The sequence below is a fragment of the Oncorhynchus clarkii genome, chromosome 5 (assembly GCF_045791955.1).
Source record: "Oncorhynchus clarkii lewisi isolate Uvic-CL-2024 chromosome 5, UVic_Ocla_1.0, whole genome shotgun sequence".
Lineage (NCBI taxonomy): Eukaryota > Metazoa > Chordata > Actinopteri > Salmoniformes > Salmonidae > Oncorhynchus > Oncorhynchus clarkii.
Window position 1 is genome coordinate 20,484,895 of NC_092151.1, and position 16,028 is coordinate 20,500,922.

The following is a 16,028-nucleotide window of genomic DNA, read 5'->3' on the forward strand; positions in this document are numbered from 1 at the left end:
TAGTCTTTCTCGCTCTGTCACATCTCTTTCTTTGATTCACTCTGCTTCTTTCTCTGATTCACTCTGCTTCTTTGTCTGATTCACTCTGCTTATTTTTCTGATTCACTCTGCTTCTTTGTCTGATTCACTCTGCCTCTTTCTCTGATTCACTCTGCTTCTTCGTCTGATTCACTCTGCTTCTTTCTATGATTCAAACTGATTCTTTCTCTGATTCACTCTGCTTCTTGCTTCTTTCTCTGATTCACTCTGCTTCTTTCTCTGAATTACTCTGCTTCTTTGTCTGATTCACTGCTTCTCTTCTCTCAATCTCCCTCTGTGAACTATTAGATTGCATTTGTTATTAAAAAATTGCGCCTCAAGGTCTGTCTGTCTGTCTGTCTTCAGTAACCTCTTAGAAATAGGGTCTCTGTCCTCAGTTACTGAGGACAGACAGACAGACCCTGTCTCTAAGATGTTACTGAGGACAGACAGACAGACAGACAGACAGACAGACAGACACAGACAAACAAAAATAGATCCTTTCTCTTAGAGGTTACCCTCTTAGAGACAGGGTCTGTCTGCCTTCAGTAACCTCTAAGAGACAGGGCCTGTCTGTCTGTCCTCAGGAAACCCTCTTAGAGACAGGGTCTGTCCAAGTGCTGTTAACATGCACTGACTCTTGGGCAGCGCTGTGATGCTTATCTTAGCAACTCAATACCAATAGTTTCATACTGTAGGCGACCAAGAGATTATAGAATTATATCAAATACGTGCATCGTTTTTGTGTGGGTTTTGTTCAATCCGGAACCAAAGTGATGAAAGTCATCAAGCTCGTGACTTATCTTTCTGGCTTGCATCAGGAACATTACATACATTACATACCAACCCTTCCCTCCCTCCTGTCTGTCTGTGAGCTCCTGTACCTCAGACCACTAGGATTAAAAACCACTGCTGCCAAGGAGCAGAACAACACACACACAAACACACATGTACACACACACTTCACACATTCACACACACACACTTCTTATCCTCAAACCGTAGCACAGATATGGGTTCTGAAAGTGAAATACCATGCAAACACACCAGCACACCACACTAATTTACAGAGTATATTGTGTGAAGTGTGTATAGTATGTATGCAGATGTTTGTGCTATGTATCAGTCACATGTCATTTGGCATTTCAGGGAATCAGAGTATGGACCGGGTGGGGGGAAAAAAAGGGGGGAGGTTATTCATTGACTGTATAAAGGGGGTGAGGGGTGAGTGGGGATTAGATGGATCAGGGGGGTGCAGGGTGGTATTTATTTACCAGCTTTCACTGGGACTCTGTGACTGACAGGGGTAAGAGCGTTAGAGATTAGTGGTGTTGTTTTGGGTTAGGGGTGGAAGGGAACTCACACAGGATCAAAGTAAGCTAGGACCATCAGGAGAGGAGCGACACACACAGACACACATACAGCACACACACCCATGCAGATGAGTGTGTGATGGCAGTTATCAGAGCCCTGGGCTAGGAGCATGTTAATGGGTTTTGTTCCACCGACAGGAAATTCTGAGACAATCTTGGGAACACTACAGTTTTCCAGTTCTATTCAGTTACTGTTGCAGGCTATACATTTTACAAAGAGTTCCAAACACATATTCTATAAAATGTCTGATTCGTCTGAGTAAATGGTTTAGTACACACTGTCATGACAATCCAAAGCTGCAGCAACTGTTTGTCCCCCGTACATCAAAGTAGAATATCCTATAAAGAACTCACACACACTGTAAGTAAAAGTGTTCGATACATAGAGTAGATACAATATATTTTCTAATTCTATTTCTTTGGTTTGATAGTTATTCTCTTGCGTTTGAACTCCATTTCCCAGTGTCCCCGGCGGCGGAGAGGCTGCGTTACATCCTGGGTGAAGATGATGACTTGCCGACGCCCACTCTGTTCACAGAGATGGACACACTGCAACACGATGGAGACGATATGGAGTGGAAAGAGTCTGCTAGGTACACACAAACACACACTTCAACCCTTGTGTGTTTCCACCCTGGATTGTTTGCCCTCATTAGTTTGAGATTGTTGGGGGGCTTTGGGTGGGATTTGGGAGAGGTGTTAGTAGGGGACCTGTAGATAGTTTCACTAGAAGAGTGTTAGCAGCAGAGCCCTACAATGGGCTACATCTGACTCCACACTATGACTCTGGGGTTAGAGGTCAATCCCAGCATCCCTCAAGGTCACAGGCTGGGAGGCAATAAACCAGATGACCAATCAATCAATATGTCAAACATTCAATAATGCACATGCATACACAGCAGAGCAGAGCACAGCAGAGCAGAGCAGAGCACAGCAGAGCAGAGCACAGCAGAGCTGTGTAAGCGGTGAAACAAAATCGACACCCTCTGGCTTTTGAAGAAACAGGAAATTGTCATATTTGAGTCCAGCAGACAGTATTTCGTATGCCTCTATAGCATTTTCCTGTCTGCTCTCTCTGCCTTACTCTCTTTTCCGTGTGTGTGTTGCTCTCTATCTCTCTGTCTCTCTTCCTCTCGCTCCTTCTCTCTAGGTGGGTGAAGTTTGAGGAGAAGGTGGAGGAGGGAGGAGAGAGGTGGAGTAAGCCCCATGTGTCCACCTTGACCCTCCACAGTCTGTTTGAGTTGAGGACCTGTATACAGACTGGCAGTGTACTGCTGGATCTGGAGGGATACTCACTGCCAGAGATAGTGGGTGAGTGTGTGTTTGTGTGACCCTCTGCCATGTCCCCAACAACCTGATGTTCCAGTTTTCAGGGGAAATGGAAAGAGAACCTGTGACGAGACTTCCACTTTTGGACGTTAATAACAAGATAACACTCTATCCTCCTCCAAATTGACTGGATTGGTTGAACAGTGGAGAAGAGAACCTCCCCCGACAGTGTTTCTTCTTATTGTCAAGACCAGTATGTAGGCGATTTAGTTTCAGGCACTTATTTTATACCTGCTAGGTCAGGTTAGTGTGACCCAGGCAATGTTCCCTTCTAAAATCAACCCATTGTTCCTGTGCACCTGTGGAGATCTGAGAAAATTTGATAGGTGTAAACAATATAGTAAAGCTCCATCTTGCCCTCTGATAGGCCAGGTGGATGTGGATCAGAGGCGTTTGGTGGGAGGAGCTATAGGGCTTATTGTAATGTCTGGAATGGAATTAATGGAACGGAGTCAGACATGTGGGTCCATATGTTTGATGTGTTCGATACTGTTCCATTGATTCTATTCTATCCATTACAATGAGCACATCCTCCTATAGCCACTCCCACCAGCCTTCTCTGAAGTGGATAGGGGGTAAGGGGTTGATCTGGTATTGAGACCACTGATCTCCCTGTGACCAGTTACACCTGCCACCCGTCTGTTCTATATCGCACTCTGTTTCTCTATGTTTGACCCTTGAACTCTCACCCCTGACCCCAGATGACATTGTGGATCGCCAGGTAGCTGATGGTCTGATTGGTCCAGAGCTGAGGGAAAAGGTCAGCTTCGTGTTGCTACGGAAACATCGCCACCAGCATAAGAAACCCATGCATCGCTCACTAGCCGACATGGGCAAATCAAACAATTGCCCCGCCAGTGAGTGTGTGTGTGCATCTCTAGGTCTGCGTGCATGTGTGTGTGTATGTGTTGAGTGATCTTGTTGATTTCATCTCTATCATGCTGATTTTACTGAAACAATAATCATTTCTCTCCTCTTTTAACAAACACCTTCACCATCTCTCTTGTTCACTCCATCCCTTTCTCTTTTCTTTCTCTCTCCTATCTCTCCTTCTCTCTCTCTCTCCCTCCCTCGCTCCTTCCTTACTCCGTCTCTCTCTCTCTAGGCCGTAGTCCCCAGTCTGTTCATAGTGCCAGCCGTACTAACTTCAGTCGTAGTCCTAGTTCAGCCTCTGGCCTCCATCGTTCTACAGAAGACCTACGTGCCAAGTCAGGCAGCCTTGCCCGCCTGCGTGAGTGTACACACACGCACACACACACACACACACACACACACACACACACACACACACACACACACACACACACACACACACACACACACACTCAAGAGCACAGACACATAGACACACACACACTCAACGCACACACTCAATCCATTAACACTCACGTATACATATAAACTAATACTCTTTCACCCTTTTTCTTATCTATGATCCTCATAGCGATAGGTGTTTTAATTGACATATCTAACCTCATCAACCAGTAGAGATACAGTATGTTGGATTGCTGTGTGTGATTGCGTGCAAGCTTTGGTCACACAGTACTTTCAAGAGCTCCCAGTACACAGTGTGTCAATTTGGGGATTGTAGGGTGAACAAGATTAGTTTGTGTGTGTGTCCTAACCAAGGTGTTTTCCTGTTCTTTCCCTGCAACTTAATTTTGTCCCTACATCAATAATCAGCTTTGGGGGTAATGATCATTAGGTCTAATCGGCCACACAAAGACACACATTCACACAATAGCTAAAGCTATATTTAACCACAAAGATGGGTTGGAGATGTCTAGTATCCCACATATAAAAATACTACAGTTTAGAATTCTATAGTATTCTGTTGTAAACTGTAGTATAATGTAGAATACTATACTTCCCACTGTAGTATCCTTCATGTAGTACTTACTATAGAATTGTGTAGTATACTGTAGAATACTATGCTACACACTGTAGTATCCCTTGATCATGTAGTGCTTACTATATAATTTTGTAGTATACTGTAGAATACTATACGACTCCATACGAAAAAATTATATATATATATATATTTTAACATGTACATATACATGTGTTTTTCCTATTTTGTTGCATTACAACCTGCAATTTAAACTGATTTTTATTTGGATTTCATGTAATAAACATGCATAAAATAGTCAAAATTGGTGAAGTGAAATGAAAAAAATGACTTGTTTAAAAAAACATAAAAAGTAAAAACTGAAAAGTGGTGTGTACATATGTATTCACCCTTTGCTATGAAGCCCCTAAATAAGATCTGGTGCAACCAATTACCTTCAGAAGTTGCATAATTAATTAAATTAGGTCCCCCTGTGTGCAATCTAAGTGTCACATGATCTGTCACATGCTCTCAGTATATATACACCTGTTCTGAAAGGCCCCAGTGTCTGCAACGCACCTAAGCAAGGGGAACCTCCAAGCAAGCGGCACCATAAAGACCAAGGAGCTATCCAAACAGGTCAGGGACAAAGCTGTGGACAAGTACAGATCAGGGTTAGGTTATAAAAAAATATCTGAAACTTTTAACATCCCGCGGAGCACCATTAAATCCATTATTAAAAAAATTGAAAGAAATGGCACCACAACAAACCTGCCAAGAGAGGCCCACCAAAACTCACGGACCAGGCAAGGAAGGCACTAATCAGAGAGGCAACAAAGAGACCAAGATAACCCTGAAGGAGCTGCAAAGCTCCACAGCGGAGATTGGAGTATCTGTCCATAGGACCACTTTAAGCTGTACACTCCACAGAGCTGGGCTTTACGGAAGAGTGTCCAGAAGAAAAGCCAGTGATTTAAAGAAAAAAATAAGCAAACACATTTGGTGTTCATCAAAAGGCATGTGGGAGACTCCCCAAACATGTGGAAGAAGGTAGTCTGGTCAGACGAGCCAAAAATTGAGCTTTTTGGCCATCAAGGTAAACGATATGTCTGGTGCAAACCCAACACCTCTCATCACCCTGAGAACACCATCCCCACAGTGAAGCATGGTGGTGGCAGCATCATGCTGTGGGGATGTTTTTCATTGGCAGGGACTGGGAAACTGGTCAGAATTGAAGGAATGATGGATGGCGCTAAATACAGGGAAATTCTTGAGGGAAACCTGCTTCAGTCTTCCAGAGATTTGAGACTGGGATGGAGGTTCACCTTCCAGCAGGACAATGACCCTAAGCATACTGCTAAAGCAACACTTGAGTGGTTTAAGGGGAAACATTTAAATTACTTGGAATGGCCTAGTTAAAGCCCAGACCTCAATCCAATTGAGAATCTGTGGTATGACTTATAGATTGCTGTACACCAGCAGGAACCCATCCAACTTGAAGGAGCTGGAGCAGTTTTGCCTTGAAGAATGGGCAAAAATCCCAGTGGCTAGATGTTCCAAGCTTATAGAGACATATCCCAAGAGACTTGCAGCTGTAATTGCTGCAGAAGGTGGCTTGTTTCTTGTTTGTTTCACAAAAAAAATATTTTCCATCTTCAAAGTGGTAAGCATCTTGTGTAAATCAAATGATACAACCCCCCAAAAAATCTATTTTAATTCCAGGTTGTAAGGCAATGACATAGGAAAAATGCCAAGGGGGTGAATACTTTATTTACATAGATTTTGTACAACGATATATGGACATATTACAAAATTGTCTGTTTTCATATATGTTTATATTTAAATATATGTTGTGGAAATATACTTTGACAGCATGTTGTGGTAGCTAGTAAAATATATTCCAAAATATATTTAATAAATATATGTTGCCGTGTATTTTAATGAATGGAAAACTTTTCTTCTTAACTTAGATACTGTAGCTACAATTCAATGCATAAAACTACAAATTCAGCACTAAATCACAATAGCATGCTGTGGTATACTTTGGAAAGTTTGAATGAATGACTCATGACTGACAACTAAAAGAGCTTTCTATATCCAAAATAATTTGCTAAAATAACTGGGACCATTGTTGAATTGCGGCATCTGAAACAAAAAATATAATGTGTAAATTACCTCTTTGCAATTAACATCTGTATTTGAAAATATTGTATTTGAACATCAAATGGATGTTTACAATGCAAATTCCTTCACCTCCAGTATCGATTTTCAGACTCACAAGAAATGTTCCCTCTAAGCTGCGTGCTTGGGTGTGCAGCTCCCCTGGGACTGCAGCACAGCAGAAATATCAGCCTGCACAGAGAAGCACGAGATTACACTTCACTTAACTTTCTAGAGTTTTCCCCGTTAGTTAACACTATTAACGTTTCCCTTTACTGTGGGAATTGTGATCGAATCAACGCAATATTAGCCACGTTCAATGCAGTATACCGAAACAAAACAAACTACTACTTAGTATACAAAACTAACTATGAAAGAGATTTTGTTGTAGGCAGAACGCATCAGAGTGGGATTCTATTGCATTGACAGGCACGACCCAGAACTTTACTCTAATCTACACAGACCTGTGCGCCATAACCAATCAGAGCAGCACTAGGCCTCTGTGCAAATAGACCGTTGCCATATATGGATCTGTGCCATTCACTTTGAACTGGACTGTTTTTACAGCATGAGCGGCCGTGAGTAGATGGCCTTATTTTGAGATCAAAGCGAGAGGTACATGTAACAACGTGTCCACATTTGTACATTTGCTCATATCCTTTGCTAGTTAATGAGTTATTAGCACAGGTATAAATCATTTTCTAGTCAGCAATGAGGAAGTGATAATAATTTCAGGTAATTTGAGAGAGGCTTTAATAAGCTAAGTTGCCAATAGGCAGGAGGTAGCATAATTTGCCTGATTCTCTGTAATAGTGGTGTGGGAATAATGATGCATTTTATTTTGTAAAGTGGTTTCTTGCATCAAACAACACACCAACATTTTCAGTCACCTCCTCATTGTCTGAAGGACAAGTAGATAAACAGCTTAATGTCAAGCACTGCATGTTTTTTTCTTCTCAAAAGTCTCATAGAATGTAGGCCTACATTGAACACCACACTGCTTCTGTAGGCTGAACGATAAAACAGCTGTTTCCATGTAAAATGTTTTCCGATGCATTTTCTTCATAGTTTTTTATGGTAGGTCAGTCTGCCTACATTATGAGGAAATAGCCACAGTAGCGAACATTGCTCACAAGTTGACAGTTACCCTGTGGATAATGCAGAGACATTCCACATAAGATGAAGAATTTGGGGTTAATGTTCATGAACATCAAATTGATACTTCCAATGCAGATTCCTTCCCCTCCAGTGTCCACTGCAGACTCACATGTTGACAGTTACGCTGTGGATAATGCAGAGACAGAGAGTCAGTAAAACAATTCCACACAAAATTAATAATACATCTGGGGTTAATGTTCATGAACACATTTTAATTTCATTAGCAAATAGGTATGAATATGATACAAAAGACGACTTACATTGGTGCCTTCAGGTGTTTGGAAATTGCTCCCAAGGATGACCCAGACTTGTGGAGGTCTACAATTTTTTTTCTGAGGTCTTGGCTGATTTCTTTGGATTTTCCCATGATGTCAAGCAAAGAGACACTGAGATTGAAGGTAGGCCTTGATATACATCCACAGGTACACCTCCAATTGACTCAAATGATGTCAATTCGCCTCTCAGAAGCTTCTAAAGCCATGACATCATTTTCTGGAATTTTCCAAGCTGTTTAAAGGCATAGTCAACTTAGTGTATGTACACTTCTGACCCACTGGAATTGTGATACAGTGAATTATAAGTGAAATAATCTGTCTGTAAACAGTTGTTGGAAAACTTACTTGTGTCATGCACAAAGTAGATGTCCTAACCGACTTGCCAAAACTATAGTTTGTCAACAAGAAATTTGTGGAGTTGTTGAAAAACAAGTTTTAATGACTCCAACCTAAGTGCATGTAAACTTCCGACTTCAACTGTACATAACATTAACTCTGCTGATTTCTACTCAACTTTCATTTTCAAAACAATTACCTTGGTCAGTCACATTGCACGTTGGTGGCAAGCTAAAGACGGAGCTACCTATCTAGCTAGCTAGGTAGCTAGCTGTGTTAGCAAGATCGATGAAAACTCTGGGCTGAGGGTTGGGCTCGGGAACATTTCAAATTGTGATTGACAGCTCTGGAAACATATATTTTCATTACAGATACATTCAAGTGTCTTTTCGAAATAAATGGCATATGTTTCATAAGAGGCAGATAGCAGCTATTAAAGCAAAGTCTAAGGTAGCAGAGACCAATAGAGACTCAACATTAACGTCAGGGTAGAGAAGGTTGTGAGGTGTGAGTGTCTATTTGATTTATTAGATTATTTTTTTATCATTTAAATATATTTAAATATATTCATATTTTATTGAAATATATACATATGTGTTATTTCTCCATATGGGACACACTGTAGTATCCGTCGATCGTGTAGTGCTGACTCTATCATTATGTACAGTAAGTAGTACACTGTAGTAAACTGTAGAATACTATACTACACACCGTATTGATTTGCTAATAGGTCATTTGCATACACCCTGTCCATCCCCCCCCCCCCACGTCCCAATTTGTGCTGTCCACAAGACCATATGCCAATTATAGACCATATATTGTGTTCTCTACAGGTTATAAAAAAGAGGTTCAGACCCCAGTCCTACCTACTTACAGGTTATGGAAAATGTGCTTTTTTAATATTTGTCTGGTAGGTTTCCTCGAGAAGAAAGCCCCCACTTCTATGTCAAAGATAATAAAACAAAAAACTATATCGTAAATACTAATTTCCACAAAATCACAACAGTAAATAAATACTACAGCAGGGGTGTCAAATATACGGTCAGCGTACGGCCAGCGCAGGGGGGTCCAATCCTAGTCTAGCTAACACCTAACTCTCAAAGTCCTCCTGACTTCAGAGTATGGAATGGCTCGTTGATGTTGTCGTCACAATGCGTCAATAATGAAGGGGGCTGTGCTTTTACTGGCTTTCCTCTGTGTCTTTCTCACTCAGTCCCCTGAGCACATTACAACGGTTGGATTTTCAAATCCAAACAAGAGAGGCCTCAACCCTGAGGGGACAAAAAACATATTCTGCGTGAATATTGTATATGTTCTCCTTTTGTAGTCAGAGCTCTCCCTGCATCGTGAGTCACGTGGGTCGTGTCAGCCAGGCTAGTCTGTATGCAATATACTGTCCATTTGCTGTAGTGTTTTTTGTGCAAAAACACAACAGTGAATAATTACTACAGTAAAGTCCGCAAAAACTGTAGTATATAAATATAATAATACCAAGGAATTTATATCATGTTATAAATGTTCATGTGGGTACTGCCTTTTCTACTCAATGTGAAAATGAAACACACACTAAACAAACTCTAAACTGTACACACACAGAGAAGACAGAGAAGATTGCTAACTTGAGGTGAATTTGTGTGGAGTACTAATTGATGTGTTTGTGTGTGTTTTTTTTGATACACGTGTTTTGATATGATGTTTCAGATCATGCGCAAAGCCGAAGTATGAACGATATTTCAGACACACCAAGCACAGACCAGGTAACAACGAACATCACTATTCTGTGTGTGCCTGTGCAGCCTGGTGTGTGTGTGTGCACGTGCACCTCTATGTCTGTGTGTCTGTGTGTGAATGATGATGATGGGAATGTCATTACATTGCACAACCCTAAGCTCCTGTTGTTCGTCTTGGATTAATTGATTGGGTCCATCCACCCGTTAGAGAGAGAGAGAGAGAGAGAGAGAGAGAGAGAGAGAGAGAGAGAGAGAGAGAGAGAGAGAGAGAGAGAGAGAGAGAGAGAGAGAGAGAGAGAGAGAGAGAGAGAGAGAGAGACTCTGAAGGCAGCATTAAAAGATTAGGTGATTTTGACCTAAGCACCAACCACTCCCACGTGCTTCTGGGGGGTAGTGAGGCATGTTCACTGCACTGAGATTTGAGATTCCCTGTTGAAAGAAAAAAACAGCACAGGCCAGCATAAACTGGTGACTAACCTTTATTATGTTTTCGCTGGTGACCAGCCTTTGCTGTGTTTTTGCTTGTGACTAGCCTGGGTTGTGTTTTGGAAACATATGCTGGTCACCCGCGAAACCAGAATCAAGTCACATTATGCTGAAGCGCAAAATGATGTCTAATTCCTATTGGAATCCATCCTGACTGGGAACATCCTAAAATGTTCACTTTTATCCACCCACAATCTGCATTCAGAATGACTGCCAGGGTTAGAAAGGTGAATACATGAGACTACCAAAACCATCTAAACTGGAACAACCATTTCAGTAAAAGATGCAATAAATCCAACTAACAGATTGTATTAGTTTAGAAAAATGTATGCTTTTTGTCTTTGTGTAGCATAAACGTTGTTCGGAAAGCATTTAGACCCTTTCACTTTTTCTACATTTTGTTACGTTACAGCCTTATTTTAATTAAAAAAAATACAAACTGAAATACTACATTTACATAAGTATTCAGACCCTTTACTCAGTAGTTTGTTGAAGCACCTTTGGCAGCGATTACAGCCTAGAAACTTCTTGGGTATGAAGATACTCCCTGTTCAGCCATGACTGCGTGGCCATGCAAGCCTGCAACTCAATCATCAAGTTTGCAGTGAATACAATAGTAATAGGCTTGATTAACAACAACGACGAGACGGCCTACAGGGAGGAGGTGAGGGCACTTGGAGTATGGTGTCAGGAAAACAACCTCTCACTCAACGTCAACAAAACAAAGGAGATGATTGTGGACTTCAGGAAACAGCAAAGGGAGCACCCCCCTATCCACATCGACGGGACAGCATTGGAGAAGGTGGAAGCTGAAATGGTCCACCCACACAGACAGTGTGGTGAAGGCGGTGCAACAGCGCTTCTTCAACCTCAGGAGTCTGACGAAATTTGGCTTGTCACCTTAAACCCTCACAAACTTTTACAGATGCACATCCTGTTGGGCTGTATCATCGCCTGGTACGGCAACTGTACCGCCCACAACTACAAGGCTCTCCAGAGGGTGGTGCGGTCTGCACAACGCATCACCGGGGGCAAACTACCTGCCATCCAGGACACCTACAACACCTGATGTCACAGGAAGGCCAAAAAGATCATCAAGGACAACAACCACCCAAGCCACTGCTTGTTCACCCCGATACCATCCAGAAGGCGAGGTCAGTACAGGAGACTGAAAAACAGCTTGTCTCTCAAGGCCATAAGAATGTTAAACAGCCATCACTAACACAGAGAGGCAGCTGCCTACATACAGACTTGAAATCACTTTAATAAAGTGATGTCACAGCCGGCCGCAACCGGGAGACATATGAGGCGGCGCACAATTGTCCCAGCGTCGTCCAGGTTAGGGAAGGGTTTGGCCGGCCGGGAAGTCCTTGTCCCATCACACTAGTGACTCCTGTGGCGGGCCGGGCGCATACTAATAGGTAGTTGTGGAATTGTTATACATGTTAGATATTGCTGCACTGTTGGAACTAGAAGCACAAGCATTTCGCTACACTTGCAATAACATCTGCTAACCATGTGTATGTGACCAACAAAATTTGATTTGATGACTCTACAAGCTTGGCACACCTGTATTTGGGGAGTTTCACCCTTTCTTCTCTGCAGATCCTCTCAAGCTCTGCCAGGTTGGATGGGGAGCGTCGCTGCACAGCTATTTTCAGGCCTCTGCAGAGATCGGATTCAAGTCCGGACTCTGGCTGGGCCACTTAAGGACATTAAGAGACTTGTCCCGAAGCCACTCCTGCATTGTCTTGTCCTGTAGGAAGGTGAACCTATGCCCCAGTCTGAGGTCCTGAGTACTATGTAGCAGATTTTCATCAAGGATTTCTCTGTACTTTGCTCCATTCATCTTTCCCTCGATCCTGACTAGTCTCCCAGTCCCTGCTGCTGAAAAAAATCGCCACAGACACTATAAACAGGGTCCCTGTGGGACCACAATACATTTTCAGCATGTTCAGCATTTCTTTATATTGCCTCAAATAGGCTATACAGCACTTACTCAGTCAGACAGGAGTACCTGTAGGTGAGGATTGGGGAGAGTGACTGATCAATTGTTTCATCCAGGAGAGAGGTTTCATTCAAGCAGGGGTTCAACATCATTCCTGAAGTAAAATGATTCAATATGTGCAGGGGGTATTGTCAATGAATGTGTGGTAGTGTTAGCCAGCCCTAAGACAGATAACATGATCATAACAACATGTCTCCAATAAAAGACATATCAAACTGGTTATGCTATTGAAAAATGTTTCTATCGCTTACGAAACTTGACATATAATGGAAAGTAGTCGATAGAAAAACAAGATCCAACTTTCATGCAAAATGCGATTACTTCCTGTAGCTTAGAACGTGACAATTTGCCCCTTGACTTCTGCCTGACTCTTCATTGCGCACGCGCGGATTACAAGAATTCATGTAATCGCTAGTTGAGTCTCTTGGTAGACGAGCATCTCTGATTCAAGTTTCTCCGGCGATAGTTATACATTTTCCGTGACAGAAACAAATGTCATAAACAGAGCAGACAGGATTCCATATTCTACATGTCAGATGCATAGTGGTCTATAATACATGTTTCCTTTCTCTAGGCTAAGCTACTAGCTACACTAGCTGAACTCAATATGTAACTAATATTATAGCAATAACTACACATTATAGCTATAACAATAACACCAATAATCAATATAAATGTCCAATGTTGCTACTTACAAGTAATGTCCAGCATCAATGCCATCCCTTGTTTAAATGCTTCTTCCTCCAAAACAAGTCTACGTGCTGAAAAGCAACTAGCCATGTTGGGTTCCGAGCATTTCGGTGGGGGATGGGCAGTGCTGGCAATGTATATGTGGCTAAAGTACCATCAGGATAGAGTGAAAGTGATGCTGTTCAATGACAAAGACCTGTCCAATTGTTTACTAGATCAACACAAAAGTGTTTGCCCATCAGTAGATCAAGTGTGCCTTGCATACAAGCCATGCACAACCCTGTTTTGTCTGGGGGACCCAACCGCCGGACCCCAACCCCCACCAAAAACACAAAATAAAACCATTTGTTTTTTATTTGAGGGGATTTTTTTTGTCCCATCTAGCAGATTGAAAAAATGACTGTTTTAGAGCTAATTTCATGCTATCCTACACATTCTGCAATTAGATTGAGAACTTTGCAGTTTGAAAGCTAATTTCATGCTATCCTACACATTCTGCAATTAGATTGAGATAACTTTGCAGTTTGAAAGCTAATTTCCTGTAATAAATGGCTTATGACGTGTTTGCTAACGGGCCCGGGATTGAGACCAGAAAAACATAAATTATGTTGCCTGTAAAACAGCAACATCACACAACCCATAATATTCTTAGCAAAACATGTTATCTTACTATTTCAAGGTATATTTTGTATAGTTATGTATTACAAATCTATTATGAGAGAAGAGAAAGTTGGTTGGTTTCAGGAAAAGTTATCTCAATAGAATGAGGAGCTGAGGTCACCAGTGTAAAGGTCACCAACAAACAGATCTGTTTGATCCACCTCGTGGTATCAATAACTTTCGGTGCATATTAATGCATCAACCTAGAGGACTCCAATAATTGAATCAAAGTAATAAAAGTTATGGCTCACAAATAATACAAACAAATCATACAAATCTAAAAAAATAAAAAAATAAAGACACGCCTTGCTGCAGGGATGTGCAGAGATGTGTGCTATGTCAGTGACCGAGAGGTTGTGAGTTCAAATCCCAAGTGAGGTAGTCTCCCAATTAAGCAGAATATTGCTGGTCTGCAGTGGTGTGAAGTAATTCAGTAAAAATGCTTTAAAGTACTACTTAAGTAGTTTTGGGGGGTATCTGTGCTTTACTTTACTATTTATATTTTTGACAATTTTGACTTTTACTTCACTACATTATTAAAGAAAATAATGTACTTTTTACTCCATACATTTCCCTGACACCCAAAAGTACTTTGAATGCTTAGCAGGACAGGAAGATGGTCTAATTCACAAACTTATCAAGAGAACATCCCTGGTCACCCCTACTGCTTCTGATCTGTCAGACTCCCTAAACTGTAAATTGAGTGTTGGAGTGTGCCCTCGCTATTCCTAAATTTAAAAAAACAAGGAAATCTGGTTTGTTAATATAAGGAATGTAAAATTATTTATACTTTTACTTATGATACTTACAGTAAGTATATTTTATAATTGACATTTACTTTTCATTTACTTTCAATATAGTATATTTAAAAGAAAATACTTTTAGACTTTTACTCAAGTAGTATTTTACTGGGTGACTTTCACTTTTACTAGTGTTATTTTCTATTAAGGTGTCTTTACTTTTACTCAAAGGTCAACTTTTACTCAACTGACAGTTGGGTACTTTTTCCACCACCGATGGTCTGCAAATCCACGGCCATTATTCTGAATGTAGATTGTGGGAATCCACTCTGGCTGGATTCCAATAGGAATTAAACATCACTTTGCATACCAGTCTCCAGTGTCCAAAACACAATGAAGGTTGGTCACCAGTGAAAACACAATGAAGGTTCATCTGCCAGCATAACCAACTAGACCATGCTAGTCTGCCAGCATAACCAGCTAGACCATGCTAGTCTGCCAGCATAACCAGCTAGACCATGCTAGTCTGCCAGCATAACCAGCTAGACCATGCTAGTCTGCCAGCATAACGAGCTAGACCATGCTAGTCTGCCAGCATAACCAGCTAGACCATGCTAGTCTGCCAGCATAACCAGCTAGACCATGCTAGTCTGCCAGCATAACCAGCTAGACCATGCTAGTCTGCCAGCATACCCAGCTAGACCATGCTAGTCTGCCAGTATAACCAGCTAAACCCTGCTGGTCGGCCAGCAGAACCTGTTAGGCCATACTTGTCAGACCAGCTCGACCAGCTTGACCAGCATCCGACCAGCACTGACCAGCATGGACCAGCATAGACCAGCATGCTGTTTTTTTCAGCAGGGTTGTGTGATTTTGTATGAGTGAAGTATGCAGAAGTATTGAGTGGCCAATGGAGATTGTGTGGGTGGGTGTGTGTGTATAGCAATAATGATCTACAGTACCATTGGAGTGTGTGTACTTGCATCGTGTCCCAGGGATCACATGCAGTGAGTGATCAGCTATAGATATCGACACTGACATAATGATGACATAACTTCAGCTGCAATGCTGTGTGAAAGGACAGTAAAGAAATGCCTTTACATTGTAAATGCTGCTTTACTTTAGCACTATAACAGACAGCATGTTGGCTACAATAGCCTTCATTAGGTTTAATGATAATGCCAAGATGCCTTATAATTATTCTGAATCCTGCTCTCTATTTGATCCCTAAATAAAT

General features: G+C 41.6%; 1 protein-coding gene and 1 non-coding gene across 4 annotated transcripts in view; both read left to right on the top strand.

Annotated features, from left to right (window-relative positions):
- Positions 1-16,028, top strand: part of LOC139408494 (electrogenic sodium bicarbonate cotransporter 4-like) — a 46,664-nt gene that overhangs the window by 6,459 nt on the left and 24,177 nt on the right. For all 3 annotated transcript variants that reach the window (XM_071152460.1, XM_071152461.1, XM_071152463.1), the window contains exons 4-8: positions 1,855-1,984; positions 2,542-2,702; positions 3,422-3,577; positions 3,826-3,951; positions 10,179-10,234. In XM_071152460.1, the coding sequence (XP_071008561.1) occupies positions 1,855-1,984; positions 2,542-2,702; positions 3,422-3,577; positions 3,826-3,951; positions 10,179-10,234 (629 nt within the window). The remainder of the gene's footprint in view (positions 1-1,854; positions 1,985-2,541; positions 2,703-3,421; positions 3,578-3,825; positions 3,952-10,178; positions 10,235-16,028) is intronic.
- LOC139410314 (U7 small nuclear RNA) lies at positions 9,362-9,414 on the top strand. The gene has a single exon (XR_011634476.1). It is a non-coding gene; the product is annotated as a U7 small nuclear RNA (small nuclear RNA).